Here is a 17,689-nt window from a genome sequence, read left to right as displayed (position 1 = left end):
TATGACAAAACACAGCATAAGAATATTTTTTAATTTTATTACATATTTGGTTTAAAATGTTCCAAAAAAAAAAAATATCACTAACTAATATTCAAAAAAAGTGAACACACAAGAAGTGGCAAGGTTGACTCCACAAAAAAAAAAAAATTCCTTACTATACTTGGAAAGCAAGTAGGTTTGATAAATACATAACCCTCAGAAGGAAATATGAATATGCAATCCCAAATTTTTAATTTCTTTTTCTCGTGATACTTTGGAAATTTTCAACACTTTAAAGCATTACTCAGAGTAACATGAACTCTTCTTCAGACAACCACCCTCAAGATGCAGCTAGACACAAAATTTTACCTATAAAATTTTGGGTAGCTTCTGCGGTATTTTCCCACCCACTCAAACTAGGTTGCAGAGTCCCTCATGAGGATATTCCCTAAAAGCACTAGACAGAGTTGAAGCTTCCATTAATTCTTACACTGTGAGATGATTCTCAAGGGGTAAACAAATGCAAATTGCATTAAACTACAGAGTTAAACTACAGCTGACAACTATTATATTTTTTACAGGATAGGACCAGTTTTCATAACTATCATGTGAATTGGGCAGATGCTGATTTAAAATAGCCTTATAAATAGCATAGTTGTAACTGATTTAGATCTAGTGACATTCGTTTTACTCAGAGGAATTAATATTTCTGCTGAAAATGCATTGAATTATTTTACTACTACTCATTCATTGAAAAACAGAATGCACTTTCTTATTTGGAAAACAAGACTTTGAGAAATCACAGGAAACTACCACGAGGCTTTCTCATAAATTCACTGTCTACTCAATGTATCATAATTGTCTTCCCTAAGAAAAAAATTTATGGACAAAAACTGGACTAAGCGTTTTTTAAGAGATAAACCATTAATTTAGAGATAATTGAAAGAATCTGCCTTTAAAATTGCAGTTGTCTAATGCAAAAACTCTGCTACTTACAAGCTTGCACTGTCACAAATATAAACATTTGTTGTTTTAAAAATATTTTTCACGAGCTCCTTTACAGAAAGGAGAAAAATATGAGAGTCACAAGAGATAGGGATACAAGCAGGAATTGGAAAGAGATGATCAACAGAATGTCTGATCCCTAAAAGGCACCTTAGGAAGAACAATTAATTATGAGAGAGTACTGGTCTGAAAAAAAGAAAAAAAGAGAAAAAAAAAAGCCCCAAACTAACTGGCAGTCCTCATCAAAGAAAATGCTAGATAAGGCAGCATTTAATCATGGAACAGAGAAACAACTCTGAAGGACTCTGAGAAAAGAAATGTAATAAATGCCAAGTTAAAACAAATGAAGTTATTAAAACAAGTAGTTATTGACAGAAATCCATATCAGAACTCTTAAACTATTTTCTATTGAGATGTACTGTGAAGTTTACTCTCACATTGTTATTTCTAAAATTTAAATTTGGATGATACACTTCTAATGAGTCAAAAACTATCACACTCTTATGTGTGACCCAACATTTAACCTTGTGTGCCCGCACAAGCATGTCATCCAAATGAGACAGCATTTTTTAAACACGAGGAAAAGTAAATGTATGAAAAAAAACCACAAGTTATATAAAAGAAAAAAAAAAAAAAAAAAAACAGTACACGGGGATTTACAGCTTCTCCAGAATTTTAATATTTTCTACAGAAAAAATTATGGAGATAAAAGCCAATTTATTTTCAGAGGGTCTTAAGGCATCTAAAATGGCATAGAATGCTCATAAAGACCAAGACTTGATACTGTAGACCAAGAAGAGGTTGGTCCTTAAAAAGATTCAGCACTGTGTGTCACAGTGATCTTATAAAACAGGCATATGCTGTTTGAAGACACTGAGGATGATTAAGCTACTTAATTTTTTCTTCTAAATTTCCATTTCTGACATTTTTGGTACTCAGTAGAAAAGGCAGCAAATTAACTTCAAGAAAGAATGCCACTGAGAAATATCTTTATTCATATATTTAAGGCAAGATCAGTTACTTTGTGGCAACAGTTTTGCAAGGGACATACACTGACTATCTGAACTGCAAAAAGTTACAAATCTGAATCTGGTGGCACAGCTGATGCCCAGAGATGCCACACATAACCTGATATGCACATCTGCCTTCTTTGCAAAGACCAGCATGTTCCAAAACACCCCAAGCAACAGGCTGGTTAGAAAAAGATACCTTTATAAATCCAGACAATGCATGAAACTTTTAAGATTACTGAGCTAAGAAAGAAACACTTCCACTGCTGCATAAATCCTAAGTAACTTTTCTATCCTCCAACTAACCTTCCAAAATTGACAACTGTATTTTTACCATGAGAGAAAAAACAAAAAAGCTATATGTATAACATGATTTCTTTAGTTTTTTTGCTTCCCTCTTTAAATTAAAGTATTAAATCCCATGGTTTGCCACAGCTAACACACAAGCTAGTAGAGGCAGACAATAATATAAAATTTGTCCTCATTGATAGGACATTGCAACTCTAATAAAGGTTATCAGCTCTTTCTGACACCTGAACTGCTCTAGAAATATACACCCTTCAGTAGGTGATGGGGAAATACCACTACATTTGCAATATCTGTGAAATACTTGACTGAAAAAAACAAGCCAGACTTTCTAACATTTCCATGAAAATAACTAATATTAATTAGAATGCTAGCTTCTGCTTTTGTTCTAGATACTTTAATTAATTGAGTAAATTAACTGTTCAATACCTTTTTTTTCCACAATAGAAGTTTTGGTCATATGTAGAAAAATAAGTTCTATTCCTGATTTCTACAGCTCTTCCAAAATTTATTTCTTGCATTGTCCTGGCTCCAGCCCAGACTGGCATGACAGGGCATGGACAAGACTTCATACTACTCAGTTACATCTCATGTGAGTGCCAGGGCCAGGGAAAAGGGACTCTTCTAAGAAGAAGGGTGTTCCTTTTCCAGTCAACAGAAGCCATTCACCTTTGTTCAACTGTCCCAGGCATGGAGACCATTTTCCATGTGACTCACCCTCTTTGCACACTTTGGCTATTAACATTCTTTATTAATACTGTTACTCTTTGCTTTCATATCCATTGTCAAATCCAGTAAATTGTTCTTATCTCAACTCGTGATCTCTGCCTTTTGTGTCTCCCACCAGAGGGAGGGAGGGGAGCAGCTCATGGTCCTCTTTTTAATGAGAGTACTAAATGGGGGAATACCATTCCCAAACCATAACATGGTTCATACTCATTATTATATGAAAGATGACCTAAGGGGCCTCTGTACTGCTAAAGATCACTATGACTGACTGAGTTTAACCCTTATTTAAGCCCTTGTGTTTCACCACATGAGAATGCTCACTGGAATTAATCCCACACATCCAAATATTCCAAATCACACTTCTTTCTTCTTTCCGTATTTGGTTATTTTAATATTTATTAATCTTTAGTTACAATGGTATGTCAAATGAACATTCATGAAGAGTAAACAAGATAATGCAATAAAATACTATCCCAGATTCTAAGAATCTGAAAATAATTTTATTAGGCTTTAAAATACAAAGCAAAGGATAAGCAAGAGTAAAGGAAGAAAGTTCAGTGTGATTGTTGTGTGATCTGGATACTGTTAGCATCAAGTATGTGTAGTCCCTGTATACTGCTAAGTGCTCACCTGCAAATAAGAGATGCCATTGCAGCAGTTGTAAAACAATATGTGTGGTAGACTCACATTCATAAAAATCCAGAGCCGTCTTTTAAACAAACAGCAGACATTCCTAGAATCAACAAAACTGCTCTCCAAGGATTCTATTGGAGTGGTCTGCAGTTCCAACAGTTTAAGATAAATCATTCATTCATCAAAAATCCTGTGAAGACTTGTTCACAGAAGAGGAAGTGTAATTGCATGTCACTTACACTCTCCCTTCAAATCCAATCCTTTTAAATTATTTAGTCATCCCCACCATAAATATTTCAAATATGTGTTATTATCCACTTCATCGTCCTCTTGGTTAAAGCAAGAGTACTCTGTACCTGTATTTCACATTATTCTGTTTAGAGCACAAACAACTTTTCAAAAAGATAACACTCACATGCCAAATAAAGAGAAAACTTGTTATCTTCAATTTGTGTTTTCCATAGTGATGCCAACTGGGTTGAATATAGTGTGATCATTGCTGTTCCCTAGCCAAATTTAGAAAGATTTTATGTATTTTAACACTGATAGAAACAATATGCTATTTGTGCTTTTTAAAAGTATATAGGAAATCTTGTTGCAATGGCCAAAAAATGCAGCCAGCATCATGTAAAAAGTCAGTCACCACTTTGTTTTGATTGTGTTTTCAGTTCTCAAAGAATAACTTAATTTCAGTATCTTCACTTCCAAATATCCCAACTTCTACTGGAAGTAAAGAAAGTAATATTCAGGACAGAACATTCATAAACCATTGCATGTACCAATGTTCAGCACTGTGTTGCATTTATCATTGCATGTACAATTGCAACCCATTCTTGTTAAATAATACTGTATCAAAAGTACAGTCTTGTAACTGAGATAAACATGCAGGGTGTGTGCTTAGAAAGACTTAATTTTTTTTTTTTATCTTAAGAGGTAGGTCACAGAATTGTACAGTCTCAAGGTTATGCATGCCTTAAATATACTTGGCAGAAAAAAAACCTAGAAGTTTACTATCCCTCCAAGCACAGTAGAGGACATTAGCTTCCACAAAATCTTGTGTTATAAAGAAATCAAGGGTCTTGGAGGGATGAGCACGAGGAGCCATGTTTTAACTGTGGAAGGCTTATTGCCACAGAGTATTTGGCCTTGAGATGAAGAACACCTTGCATTAGTCTTAAGAGGTCCCTCTTCAAACACAGAAATGGTACTAGCAGCTCCTAAAGAAGGCTTTCTACAGGCTACACCAGCTGAAGCTGACCTGGTAAAGGGTCGCTAAAAGAGTTGATACAAAGTAAAAACAGGATATAAGAAGATCTCTGAACTTCGTTAAAAAGGGTAGTAAAAACTATAATTGTGTTCTGTTTCACATTTTATTTAAGACTGGTAAAATTACTTCTATCTAACTTGGAAGCACCTCACAGTCAACAAATACATGCTTCTTAATGTTGTCACAAAATATTTGTGGAAACACTCACAGGACCCTAAGTACCAATCTGTAGGGGAAACGTTCTAAAACTTTTCACATTCTGTCATATTACAAATCAATTAAAATCCGTATCATCCACCAAAAAGCAAGGTGTGATATACAGCAAAGAAAGCTTGGCCTTACTACGTTCTGCAGAATCAAGCAATAGAGATCTTGCAAGTACACTCCAGGAACAAGTAATCATGAACTCTGGGGCACTCAGTTGAAGAGGAGATGAGCAAATATTCTCATCCATGCTTTTTTATCCAAGACCAACATTCCTTAAGGGAATTACCTTGTTATCTTCCTCTCCATTTGATGATCTGTTTCTTGAGTAATCCTTTCTTTACAGCTTCTGTTTGATTCTCTCACATTGGAAGACAGAGACCAATTACTTTGTTTTCTTCTAATTTTTGCAAAGTTTGCAAATATGTTTTAACTCACTTTGGATATAATCTTTCTCAATTTTTGCACCATATCAATGATCCTTGGAAAAATGTCATAATTTGTACCAAGTTTAATATAAATAAAATACATTTACCTCATTTCCGTTGTTAAGATTTAAGAACTTATCATGCATATATATGAAACCATTCATTTCTTTTCATGTAAGAAGGTAACACACAAACAAATTTAAAGTAATGGTTAACTTCTACCTATTTTTTCTTCTCAATAACTAGAAATATTTAAAAGATAATGCCTCTCACCCTCAAAACGACACTTTTCTGCCTCTGTTGCATAAAAAATATTGCTTTGTTCAGCTTACTATACTTTTTCCTCTTTAGACAAGATGAAACATGACTGGGTAAATAAGATTCAGCAGTTACAGGACAGACAATTCTCAGTCTAAATCTTACAAATCCTTAGGAAGACTAAAAATTCCCACAACATTTATTTATTTTTACAACACTATAATTTTTAGTCTGGTACCATAGCCAAATTCTAATTGGAGCAATTACAGTCTACTTAAAATCTCCATCTAAATCAGCAGGAAATGGCTTCCTTCAATTCTGAACAACTATTACTGGTATGTCCTGTTAAACTTCTGAAAAAAAAATTAAAATATCTCCAAATAATTTTAAAACCTGAAATACAGCTATGCTATCATTTTGGAAACAGGCCAAATCAGAGTACAGCCTTGGGCTGTGAAGAGGCCCAAGGCTGTACTTGTTTCAGGGACATAATTACAACATGATTAGTATCCCTTTGGTGCTGCAGGGAGAAAGAGATCTCTGTTCCAAAGGAGAATGAACTGTAACTCAGCTCCAAACAGAAGGTAAATCCTTGCAAATCCATCTGGCAAATTCTTTAACAATCACCTTTACCTGTTGCCTCAAGCCAGAAAAAGTGTCATAAGATGCTAACATTACATTCAGTTTTGTTAAAGATCTCAGCACATTTCCTAAGTATATGCAGAAAAGAGCATTGACAGATACACACTCTACTACTAAAATCCTCTAACATGTGTCATCCATTCCCTTGAAAAATGTTTATGTCCTAGACTTAAATCTGTCTACCTACCAATCCTGACACAACTGCTCTTGCCAGTCATTGTCCCTCTTCAGACAGGTTTTGAGTGCACAGATATCAGACAGATTCCCAGTGCACTTTGCCAGGCAAAAAAAGCTGGCAAATTCTCTATTATATTTCCCAATCCAAAATTTACTACATGCAATATTTCCCTCATTATCCATTAGCCGTCCTGCAAAATAAGCTGTTTTCTCTTTTAAAGATTTTCCTGAAGTTTTCTAGAAAGGTTTAGGTCAGGATAGATCAGCCCTGAAAAACCTCAAACTACAGAAGATGCTCTGCTTCTTTCCTTCCCCTCTCAGCTTACAACCATATGAAAAATGGACACCGACAATCCCACCAGGTTTTTACGCCATCAGAAGAAAAGGCACCACAGAAAAGTAAGTGCTGATCACAGCTCAAACAGCCAATTTGATGATCACACCTCAAATAGCCAAATAGCCAACTCAAATAGCTTTAATTTTCTTCACTCCTCAAATTAATGCAACCCTTTTATATGAAACAGGATACTAAACCAAGAGGAAAATATCAGAGGGAATTAATACCACATCTACCTATTATCCTTAAAATGTACTTGATAGACCACTATTCCTTACACTCCTACAAAAGAAGCATTGTAATGCATTTGGATAAACACTCACAAGCACATTCTGCTTTGTTAAGTATCGTCACTTTTGACACAAATGGAACTGAATGATACCAAATTAGTAAGTCATTTAATCTAAATATTTATTTGCTAAATGTAAGTAATGATCACTATCAACCCAGATTAAAGAAACACAGAAAAATCCATTAAAACAGCACCACAAAGACTTGCAGATATCAAATGAACTTACATCAATTTGGGAGAAAAAAGTACCGCAAGTCAGAATTCACACATTTCATACAATATCTAAGGCTCTGTTAAAAAGTTGTATTTGGTTTGTACTACAGGTGATTTATGCAAATTACAAAAATGCATAATAGTCAAAAATATCAGTGCTAATTCAAAACATTGAGCAATTAACTGCTGTTAGTCATTTTCCTATAAAAACACCAAGAACATATGAAAATTCCCATCAAAGAAAACAACCACCAGCTAGCTACTCCTTCCACCTTAAAGTTTATTTAGTAAAATAACTCATGTAAGCTGGGCAGTCCTGGGCCAACCATGGACTCAAAAGCTGTCTGCCTCATAGCAAGCCAAATTTGACTAATGTCTCTACTGACAGTCTGTCATAAGAAAGCAAAAACTGAACAAGCAATAGTGAAAAAAACCCCACATCCAAAGTCAGGCTTGAGAAAGTGAGAAAATGTCAGAGTGAAGTCAGTATTTTGGTGTATTTTATCTGTCATACAAAATTCACAAGACTTCAGATTACAAATTATATACCACAACACCTAGAACTACTAAAGAAAAATTTGATTCCTTCAGGATCAAAACCACAGATGCTTGTGTTTTCAAGAAATTACTTCAGCAGCAAAATATGATAATAAAAAGAGAGAGTCTCACACTACATCTGGGAAAAAAAATTCAGCTTTCAGTTTCTTCTGTCTCAGTTCTGCACCCATGCATACCAACCACCAGCTATGTACAAACAAGAGAAAGGAATCAGAGTTCTCATAACTGCAACACCTGCCTTCCTTGGGGCTCACAAGATCATACTGTGATCACCAATCGATCAACAGGAAACCAGGAAAGCACAGCTGCTTCCTGATTCCCTTCACAGGAAAGAAAATAACTGAGTTCATGAGCAGCAGTAAGGGAAGGCTCTAGACCCCAAAGGCCTCTGGCATTCACACTGACACAAAATCTCCCCAGTTATAAATTAACTGTTTAGACTGAAAACCCACAAGTCTCATATTTCTGCTGCTCTGCTTATTCTCAACCAAATCTATTCTAGACTGTTTTGTAACTATTGTCTTAAGTTCAGACAAACTTAAATCACACCAGACTGCAAGTTACCTTTCTGTCTGAAACTTTTCATTAGGGTCTTTTAACTCTGGTTGCCAGTAACTTCACTTCATCAAGCCAGTTGTAGCATTATTAAAACACATATGAATAAAAAATAAATATCAGTATCTTGTTAGAAATTAAAACAGCCAATCAGCACAGTGACTACTGAGAAAGATAAGGTAAAATCAGCTGTTTCTGCAAATTGTTTTGCCTATGGAGAAGTTGGCAGCAAAGAAACAGTGATTTTAATATAATGTGACCTACAGCAACTGAAACCCAGTGAGTCTAATGATGCCCTCAGGAACAGAGACCGACTTCACAGTGCCCTAACAGCTAGAAGTTAAGAGAATTCCTGATGCAGATCAACAGTGAGTAAACTTAGGGTTCATGTCATTTTCAAAGAAAATTCCGGATTTTTCGCTTTGTGGTTCCCTCAGACAGAACAAGTCATCTGTGGGATACAGATACAATGACAGGAGATATGGGACTAAAATGTACAGTCTTATAATTATAGAAATCCATACGCAACAGTGAATCAATTGAATCGGACAAAGAGATATAAATACCTAAAGACACCAAAATTTCCCACTATTTATCCCCTGTAGGTAAGCAAAAAACAAAAAATAAAACTTTGTCATCGTGTAAGTTTAGGCTTACTCTAACAATAAGTTATGTCATGGCTTAAGAAGCTCCTCTCAAGCATTTAAAATGAGTTCTCTAAACTTTAAAATGTAAGTTAAAAACATGCAAGGTAAGCTATGTTACAGAAAAAGAACAAACAAACTGAATCCTGAGTAAAAACAAAAAAAAAATCAAAAGAAAAGTCTTGGGACCCCTAGAAATTCAGGGTTTTTTAGTTTGGTTTACATTTGTGTAACAGGACATACAGGTCTTTTTCTGTTACCACATGGTTCAACACAGCCATAAGTAAGGCTGTTTTCACAAGACTTCTATCATTGTTGTTACACATGGAAACCATCACACAAAACCAAATGCCACAAAATATTCAGTCTAGGCAGTTTTGAAGAACAAACATCAAACCATTAATCTTTTCACAGAATCATCAAATAATCGAGGTTGGAAGAGACCTTTAAGATCATTTGGTCCCACCCAGCACCACCACTGTAACCCTTAACCACTAAACCACATCAGTGCTAGATCCAGATGCCTTTTAACTAAATAGAGGAAGGCCGTTTTACTGAATATCTCTGATACCAAAGTTAGGCTGTTAGGGGTTCTCTTGATTTCAACATAGATAGAAAAATCTGCATTCTTAACAACAAACAGGTCTGGCACTTATTTAGAAAAAAGCAAACCAAAATAAACACAAGTAAACAAAAACAACCAACCAACCAAGCTCTCAGTTACCAGACTTAATTTCCTAAAAACCATTTTGGGACAACTGTTCTCCCTAGATTCAAACCCACTTCTGCCTCCTCTTTCTAATATAAAATTCAACATATGCTTTGGGAAATAAACTATTTAAAATAGTCATATTAAATATTTATTTTTCTAGTTCTTTCATAACATGAAAACAAACTAAACAATATACACTAATTGATGTTGAATTACCCTTGAGACTCACACGTGTATTTCTGGTTTAAATTCTGATATTTTAAAATAAAAATAATTATTTGCATTTGATGAATTATCATTAGAAAAACAGAAAAAGTGCAAGAAAACAGAAAACCTGCATTTTGAACAAGTCATATATCATCTGGGAATTTCATCAAAAAGGAATGGCCCACATACAAATCAGAGCCCACATAAAGGATTAAAACATTAAAGAGAAACAAACTACTTACATTATCTTCCTCCTCTGTATCATCATTGTCATTGTCGTCATCACTATCCTTGAACCCAGGGGGAAGTGGTGGCCCAATGAATTCTTCATCATCATCATCATCATCATCATCATCATCATCATCATCATCATCAGTATCCTCAGCTGGACCTTTAGCAGAACTCTGGGATTGCGTAGAAGGACCACTTAACGCCTCATTTGAGTTGTCCTCACTTTCACTACACACTGCCTCTCTGCAAGAAAAATTGAAATCATTACTATTTGAAGAACATTGTCACTTCCACTGTAATTTTCAGATAAAAGATGTTGAGCACTCTTGTAAATCAGTAGACACCAAAATTAGCAGCAACACTAACTTTCATTAACAGAGTGTAGGTCCACCATCAGCTTTTGAAACGCTCTCAAGTATTTCAAAAGTTACATTAAATTACCATTCTGCTGTTGCCCAAATCAGTTCTGCAAACACAGTATTTTGGCATATTGAAATGTCTGAAAAGCGAGTTGTTGTGTCTACGTTCGTGCAGGTTATTCAAAATAGCCGCGCTCCCTCTGCTGGCAGTTCCCAAGCCACGCACCCGAACGGGCAGAAAGGCTATTAAGAGAGAAGCTCAACTCTCAAGACTTCGTTTGGGAGCTTGTATTTTCGGAATTTTTAAGTGAGCAGGCTGAAAAAATAGTCTTCTTTTCCTGTTTCTTTGTTAAACTACAGCAGTATTGTTTTGTTTGGGTTTTTTTAAAGTTTAAGTTATCACTTTAAGACTATAATAAAAATCTCAAAAGTTTAGGAACACAACGAAAGACTAAGAAAATTGGTTCTGACCTATACAGATGTACAAGCAGGTACTAAGTTGCACGGGAGAAAAATTTTGTTGGACAAGCGATTGAAACTGTTTGAGGAAGAAAAGAGAACAAACCAAAACCAACATGACTTAGGTCCTCAGATGTTACAGCGAAGAGCAGGGTTTGTATGCCTGATAGCTTGTCTAATTTAAAGACCTAGATCAGAATATGACTACCTAACAAATCCAACACAAAGAGCTTCTCTTACTCTAGAATAATAGGGCAATTGATATCCTTTTATGAAAGGGATAGTTTTCCAGCATGTGAGGCACAGATTGGGATCTTCAAAGCTCTTCAAGTAAGCTATCCTCAAAACTAACCCCATAATACTATATGCAAAAGAGTTGTATTCTGAAAGTTGATATGCATTCCTACACTAGCAAATGACATACCTTTTCCCCAAAAGCCAAACTATTTAATTAGTTTTGGAATGAAACTAAATAGAAACTGTGCCAGTGATAAGGATGTATACAACATAATGATTCATGGAAGCCATTCCAATCCTTGAGTCTCCAGTTTTCAGATCTTTATACATGCACCCAAGAACAGTATCTCCCTTTTTTCCTAATTACCTTTATAATTCTCTCATTTGCTGGGAAGGAAATTGATCAAATCAAACATTTCAGTTTCATTCTGAGGGGCAGCACAGCCATTCTGCATGTGACACGGCCAGAGCTGCAGCACAATTTTTCACCACACTCCAAACACAGCAGGGAGAGCCAAATACTCCTGCAATAGCTACAGGTATCCTTTGTCCTGACTGGGATACAGACAAACATAAGAACACACCAATGCAGCCAGACCAAACGCCCATCTACCTTTCTGACATCAGCTACGAGTGGTGCTGACAGAAAGGACAAAGCAAGTGGTGTTTCCCTCAACTTCTAAACTTCTACTCTTACAATCTTAGTCTGCCGGGGGCTGTAAAGAAAGAAACATTTTGCCAGCCCCTTTCCCAGGATTCAGAAAAGTGTAAGAAGTTTTGGGGGGGTTTTTTGGGTTTTTTTTTGGTTTGTTTTTTTGCTTTCCCTCATTACCTCCTCAGTAAGTGAAATAAGCTGTAAGAGGAAAAAAAAAAAGAAAGCTGTAATGGAGCACGGATGGCACATTGAGAAGAGCACTAACAAAAAAAATCCTGAGAGTTGTGCAAGTATGTGGGCATGTCCCCCCCATGTGTTCATTCTCTGCATATCACTCAATTTTCCCAGGTTTTTCCTTTTCATATACTAACAGATTCTTTCACTTCTCAAGGTGTAATTATTCTTATGCATAAATTATGTACCATAGCTATTGTAAACATTTCTCTACAGCAAAATAGCTCAGGAGAAAAAATAATCATTAGGAGTATTTCACATCATTTTGGAGTGACTTTTTAACAACTGAAAAATTAGTATAAGGCCTACTCTGATAACTTTAAAAAAACTCCAATAATTTAAAACATTTAAAATTCAGTAAAGTTTTACCATTATCAGAGAATAACAGATGCTATGCATATTAGATCAATATATAGTCATGAAAATCTATGTCATAAAAAGAACTAGAAAATCCTGTATTTCAGACTAAAATTGTCAGTTGCAGGATTGTTCCTTTGAATTAAGACTGAGGCACAACGGCATGTCTTTCTAGTTTCCAGTTTTTTTCTTTTAAGAACTAAGCTACGTATCTTTTTTTACATGGAAATATAAAACTCCCAGGAGAGCTTTTCAGGTTAAGCAATTCCTTCTTAATGCTTAGTAAAAAACAAAAACAAGGAAAATTTACTATAAGCAGAACTCTGATGAGTTATCAGAGCCTACCTAATAACTCAGCATACTGAAACGTACTTGCTATCTTCCTTTATATCAAGTCGCTGGAGGTCTCTCTTGTCAAGACAATTAGAAGAACGAGATAATTATGGAAAGCCTCTGTATTGCCTGAGAGCTCTCCACCTTATTACTTGATTAAATTAACAACTTGATTAGCTTCTGTATATTGGTGTCACCCATTTACAACACACAATGATGTTACATTTAAGATCTTGTTACATTTAAGATCTTCATTATGTCATCAAATGAGTATATAAGATCATCAGAAGCAAATGGAAGTACAGAATATTCTTCCTTGAGCACAAGACATACACAGGATACACAAAGTAGTAGTATATTGTGCAATCAAGTATTTTAGTGAGAGTGCCCAGTTTTCCAAAGACCAACAGGCAAAACCAAAATTTTCTAATAAAAATTTGTTCAGTCTGAAACTCTACAAGTTTGTCCATAATAACCTACCATATATAGGCTCATATAATAACCTACCACATATCAGCCCATAACATGCATTTATAGAGGTCTACTAGAGTCTTGCGTGGGTTGTTAAACTTCCATGGATACAGGGACCTAAAAATGTACAATACATTCATGTCTGCCAGCCCTGCCAGACAATGGAGCTATGCAGTTTCCATTGCCCTCAGCTACTTCTGTTTTCCCCGAATTTCAGAATTTAAACTGCAAAATCCATAGCATATATTGCTTGTCAGTAACAGACAAAGGTTTAAGAATAAACTTCAGACTGAAGTAAAAAAAAAAAGCTCTCTCTACCTCATCATTTCTCCATAAAATCTGCACACAGAGGCTGTCCACCTACTTTGCCTTCTTTTTCATCAGGTGTGAACAAAAATATTCTATCCACAGGTGGGCACAATAGCTGCTAATAAGGTCATCACATGTTGTCATTGTATTTGCTCTAATATTTTCAAAAAATACATGGATAACAACACTGTTCTTATTTTTAAAAAAGTACGCAGAACACAATCAGGAAGGAAGCAGCAAAATTGCCACTCAAATTTACATAGTGCCATTATTTGCAAATACTGACATATCTTTAAGAAATAAATTTTTTACAAGTTTAAAATCAGTATTCCCACTGAAATACTTAAGGTAACAAGACACATTCACAGAAGCTAAATCATACTCATGTTATCAAAACCAGCCAACACCCTCCTCAGATAAGAAAGCTGCTGCATGGAATCCCCCACCATATCTAAGTACCTTTCAGTTAATGTGGACCCAGGTCCTGTTGCTCTGGATGCTGAAACTGATGAAGCAGCGTATGGAATTCGAAACTCCTTTTCAGTCTGGTCTTTTTCTCTTTCACGGGCCTCTGAATAGGGGGACCACAAAAATAACAAATAACCAAGCCCTTTAAAAATACTGAAATTACTGGCTTGCTAATGACAGTAAGACAGTTGTTTTCCAGACCTAGATGAAATACTTGAAAAGGTATCAGCAATTAAAGGATTTATGATACTTTTTCATATACATTAAATTTCCATTACTACTGCAATGATCACTCAACAAAACATCAAAAGGACAATGTAAACACCTCCCAGTTGTTCATTTGCACATGCAAATCAAACATAAGTTGATCGTATAAAGATGCTGATATTTCAATTATTTTCAACATTATACTAAAACAGTATGATCACTTTAGAGAAATGTTGATGTTCTCATACCACAGGGAACTAAATTAGTGCAGGTAAAGTATACAGATGTGTAAATAGGTGAATTTCAAATAATATACGCACACAAAGTGTTGCTTACATTAGTAGTTCATTCTTACTGCACTCATTAAAAAAGAATCCCTATGAAACATTGCAATAAAATCAAAGCAAAAAAAAAACTTCCATCTCACATTAAGTAAGAAACACTGTGTTTCATCTCTGTTAGATAAACAAAAAAGAAAAACATTTTTTCAGCAAAACTAGGAAGCAGTTTCCACTGAAGAGAAACACAAACAGTTGCAAGATACAGAACCAGGAAACATATTTTGATCTCAGCTCCACAAATCAGGTAGTGGGGAAGACATATCGAAAAGTTATCACGACCATTCCAAAAAGCCAAAAAGCATAAGTGCATCTCAAAAAATCAGAAAATAAGTGCTCACATTGAGCCACCCCCACAACACATACACATTCTTGATATCTATAGTCTCAATACTAAAATTTGTTTCTAAGTTAAAACAACTGAATTACATACAAGCCTTATAATTTTTGGCAAAATAGTCAACTTTATAAACAATAAATGCTGAGTGTTTCTTTTACGGGTATAAGCCTAGAAACCTGGGGGTGGGCTGGGATGTGGTCTGTAGCAGGGTAAGGGAGAGGATATACTCAAGATGCAGGTCAAGAGATCTTGACTTAAAAACATTCTATTTTTGCAATCACTTACTGACTTTCCCTATTAAACAAATATATTACGTAAATAAACAGTTCTTCATAAGGAAAGATAGCTCAACCTGAACGAGCATAAAAAGGTTTCCAACACTGACATACATTGCTGTGTTTAGATTCAGCCAACACAAAAAAAACCCCAAAAGAAACAGTCTGAAATGTATTTTGGAATCCCTTATGTATCTGAATTTCATAGTGTCTTAAAGCCCAAAAAGTCAATGAGCATCCAAAAAGGTCTGATGCGGTTCTGTATAGAATCAGCAAAAAATAACATGGTATCACAATAAAATAGCAGGCATACATGCTCCAAAAACTAGCCAAGGGGAAGGAGAGAGCATGAATAATTGGGTTGGCAAAGGGATTTGTAGAACATGCATGACTTCTCAGGGACCTTTTTTGAACTGATGTTCACTTGATTACAGGCAGCAAATGATACAGTTTTCTCCATCTCCCACTCTTGAAACAGCACCCTCAAAAAGTGCCCACTCCCAGCACAGCAGAAGGCAGCAACACATTTGTGGGCTGCTTTACAACCTGCTACTTGGTCTAAGACACACTTCTTCACTACTTTATAGTCTCTAGATTAGAGCTGTCTATACCAATTTCTCTTCCAAAATAAATACACAGCTAAGTAAAAGCAAAACCAAAAGAGTTTGTGTGTTTTTCCTGCATCTGCAAGCTATGCCCCACAACAGGAGCTCTGCACACGCACACTGCTCTAACACCCCCAGACATCAGCAAATTAATAACTTCACTGTTCGAGGCCCAAGCTGTTCAGGGCTGCCTTCCTCGAACAAAACTGCGTTTCTGTATTTTTTTTCTACACAGCCAGTCTGAGACACTTCAAACACCTCCCTGAGGGAGCAAATCAAAAGATGTTTTAAAATGCAAGAGCCAACTACACTTGCACTTCTTACCCAAGACCTTCCTGCTCCTCTCCACTGCAGTTCTTCTCGTTTGCTCAAACATGGCTTCGAGGTCGAAAGTCCGAGCCTTCTTCCCTGGAAATGAAGCAAACGGAGACTGGAACACAAGCCCACCTGGGGCTGACAGGCCCCACAGCCTCACCCCCGCTCCGCCAGCCAGCCCCCGGCCCCCCCGGCCGCATCGCCACGCACCGAAGCCGGAGAAGCCCATGGTGGACGCCAGCTCCGGGTCGGGTGTCCCCAGCATCTCTGCATCTGCAACGAGACGGGAGAAGAAACCACGGGGGTGAGCGGGGTCCGCGGGTGAGCTGGGCCCACCTCAGCCCCGGCGCCCCCGTCTCTCACCTCCCTCAGCCGCCTGCTCCATGCTACGCCTGCCCCGGATCCACAACAGGCGCCGGCAGGAAGCGGCCGGGCGGGGACAGCCGAGCTTCCTTCCCAGCGAAGGAACGCGACGGCGTCAGAGAGTTGGAATTCGTGCTCCTCGCAGCACGACATAAAACTAAACCACGTTTCTGCGTGTATTGCGCAGATGCTCCTTGAGCTCTGCCAGGCTTGGTGCCGTGACAAATTCCCTGTGAAGCCTCTTCCAGGGATCGACCACCCTCTCAGAGGGTGAACCTTTTCCTGATGTCCAACCTGAATTTCCCTTGGAAAATCTTCATTCTGTTAAAAACGGGACCAGACTCCCGGTACTAAAAGTGGTTTCAGCATTTATTATAATAAAAAGGCCTAAAGCAAGGGGGCCCGCGGGCCGAGCAGGAGCGTTCCCGTCGAGGATGCTGCAGCCTCGGAGTTGGGTCTTCTTCAGTACCGCTGTCCTCGATGTACCAGGTGGAGCGGCACAGCTTCCCTGGGTCAGACGCCCCTTTTTATGCTGTTTTGTGTCCCTCTGGATTGGTTTCGGTTTGGATCCTTTCGTTTGCATGAAGGTTTAAGGCGCTTGATTGGCCCATTGCAGTTCAGTCCAGGCTGGCTCGTTTCGCTGGGGGGAGCGTGGTGCACTTTACTTAGGTGTAATATGGTACGCTGAGTACCGTATTTCTTATAACTCCCCTTGTAACCCCTTTTACAATATAATAACCAAACTAACAGTACATGCTTAACAATTAACTATTTTACAACAGTTTCTACCCTATTTTTAACAATTCCATCTCTTCCTGTCCTGACACTGGTCACCAGGGAGAGGTCAGCACGTCCCCGACCGCTGCTCCCTATCAGGAAGGTGTCCACAGCCTGTCCCACTCCACCTTCCCCAAACTGAACAAGCCAAGTGACCTCAGCATCTTAAATCTCGGCCTCAATACTCTTCATCATCTTGG

General features: G+C 37.1%; 1 protein-coding gene across 1 annotated transcript in view; it reads right to left on the bottom strand.

Annotated features, from left to right (window-relative positions):
* WDR70 (WD repeat domain 70) overlaps window positions 1-17,235 on the bottom strand; it is a 126,940-nt gene extending 109,705 nt beyond the window's left edge. The window contains exons 1-5 of the mRNA XM_038123454.1: window positions 16,713-17,235; window positions 16,560-16,622; window positions 16,359-16,442; window positions 14,261-14,372; window positions 10,399-10,630 (exon numbers count right to left, since the gene is read on the bottom strand). Coding sequence (XP_037979382.1) covers window positions 10,399-10,630; window positions 14,261-14,372; window positions 16,359-16,442; window positions 16,560-16,622; window positions 16,713-16,734 — 513 coding nt within the window. The 5' untranslated portion in view covers window positions 16,735-17,235. The remainder of the gene's footprint in view (window positions 1-10,398; window positions 10,631-14,260; window positions 14,373-16,358; window positions 16,443-16,559; window positions 16,623-16,712) is intronic.
* Between the last annotated feature and the right edge of the window lie 454 nt (window positions 17,236-17,689).

This window comes from Motacilla alba, chromosome Z (assembly GCF_015832195.1).
Source record: "Motacilla alba alba isolate MOTALB_02 chromosome Z, Motacilla_alba_V1.0_pri, whole genome shotgun sequence".
In the NCBI taxonomy this organism is placed as follows: Eukaryota; Metazoa; Chordata; class Aves; order Passeriformes; family Motacillidae; genus Motacilla; species Motacilla alba.
This window is presented reverse-complemented; position numbering and strand designations above follow the sequence as displayed.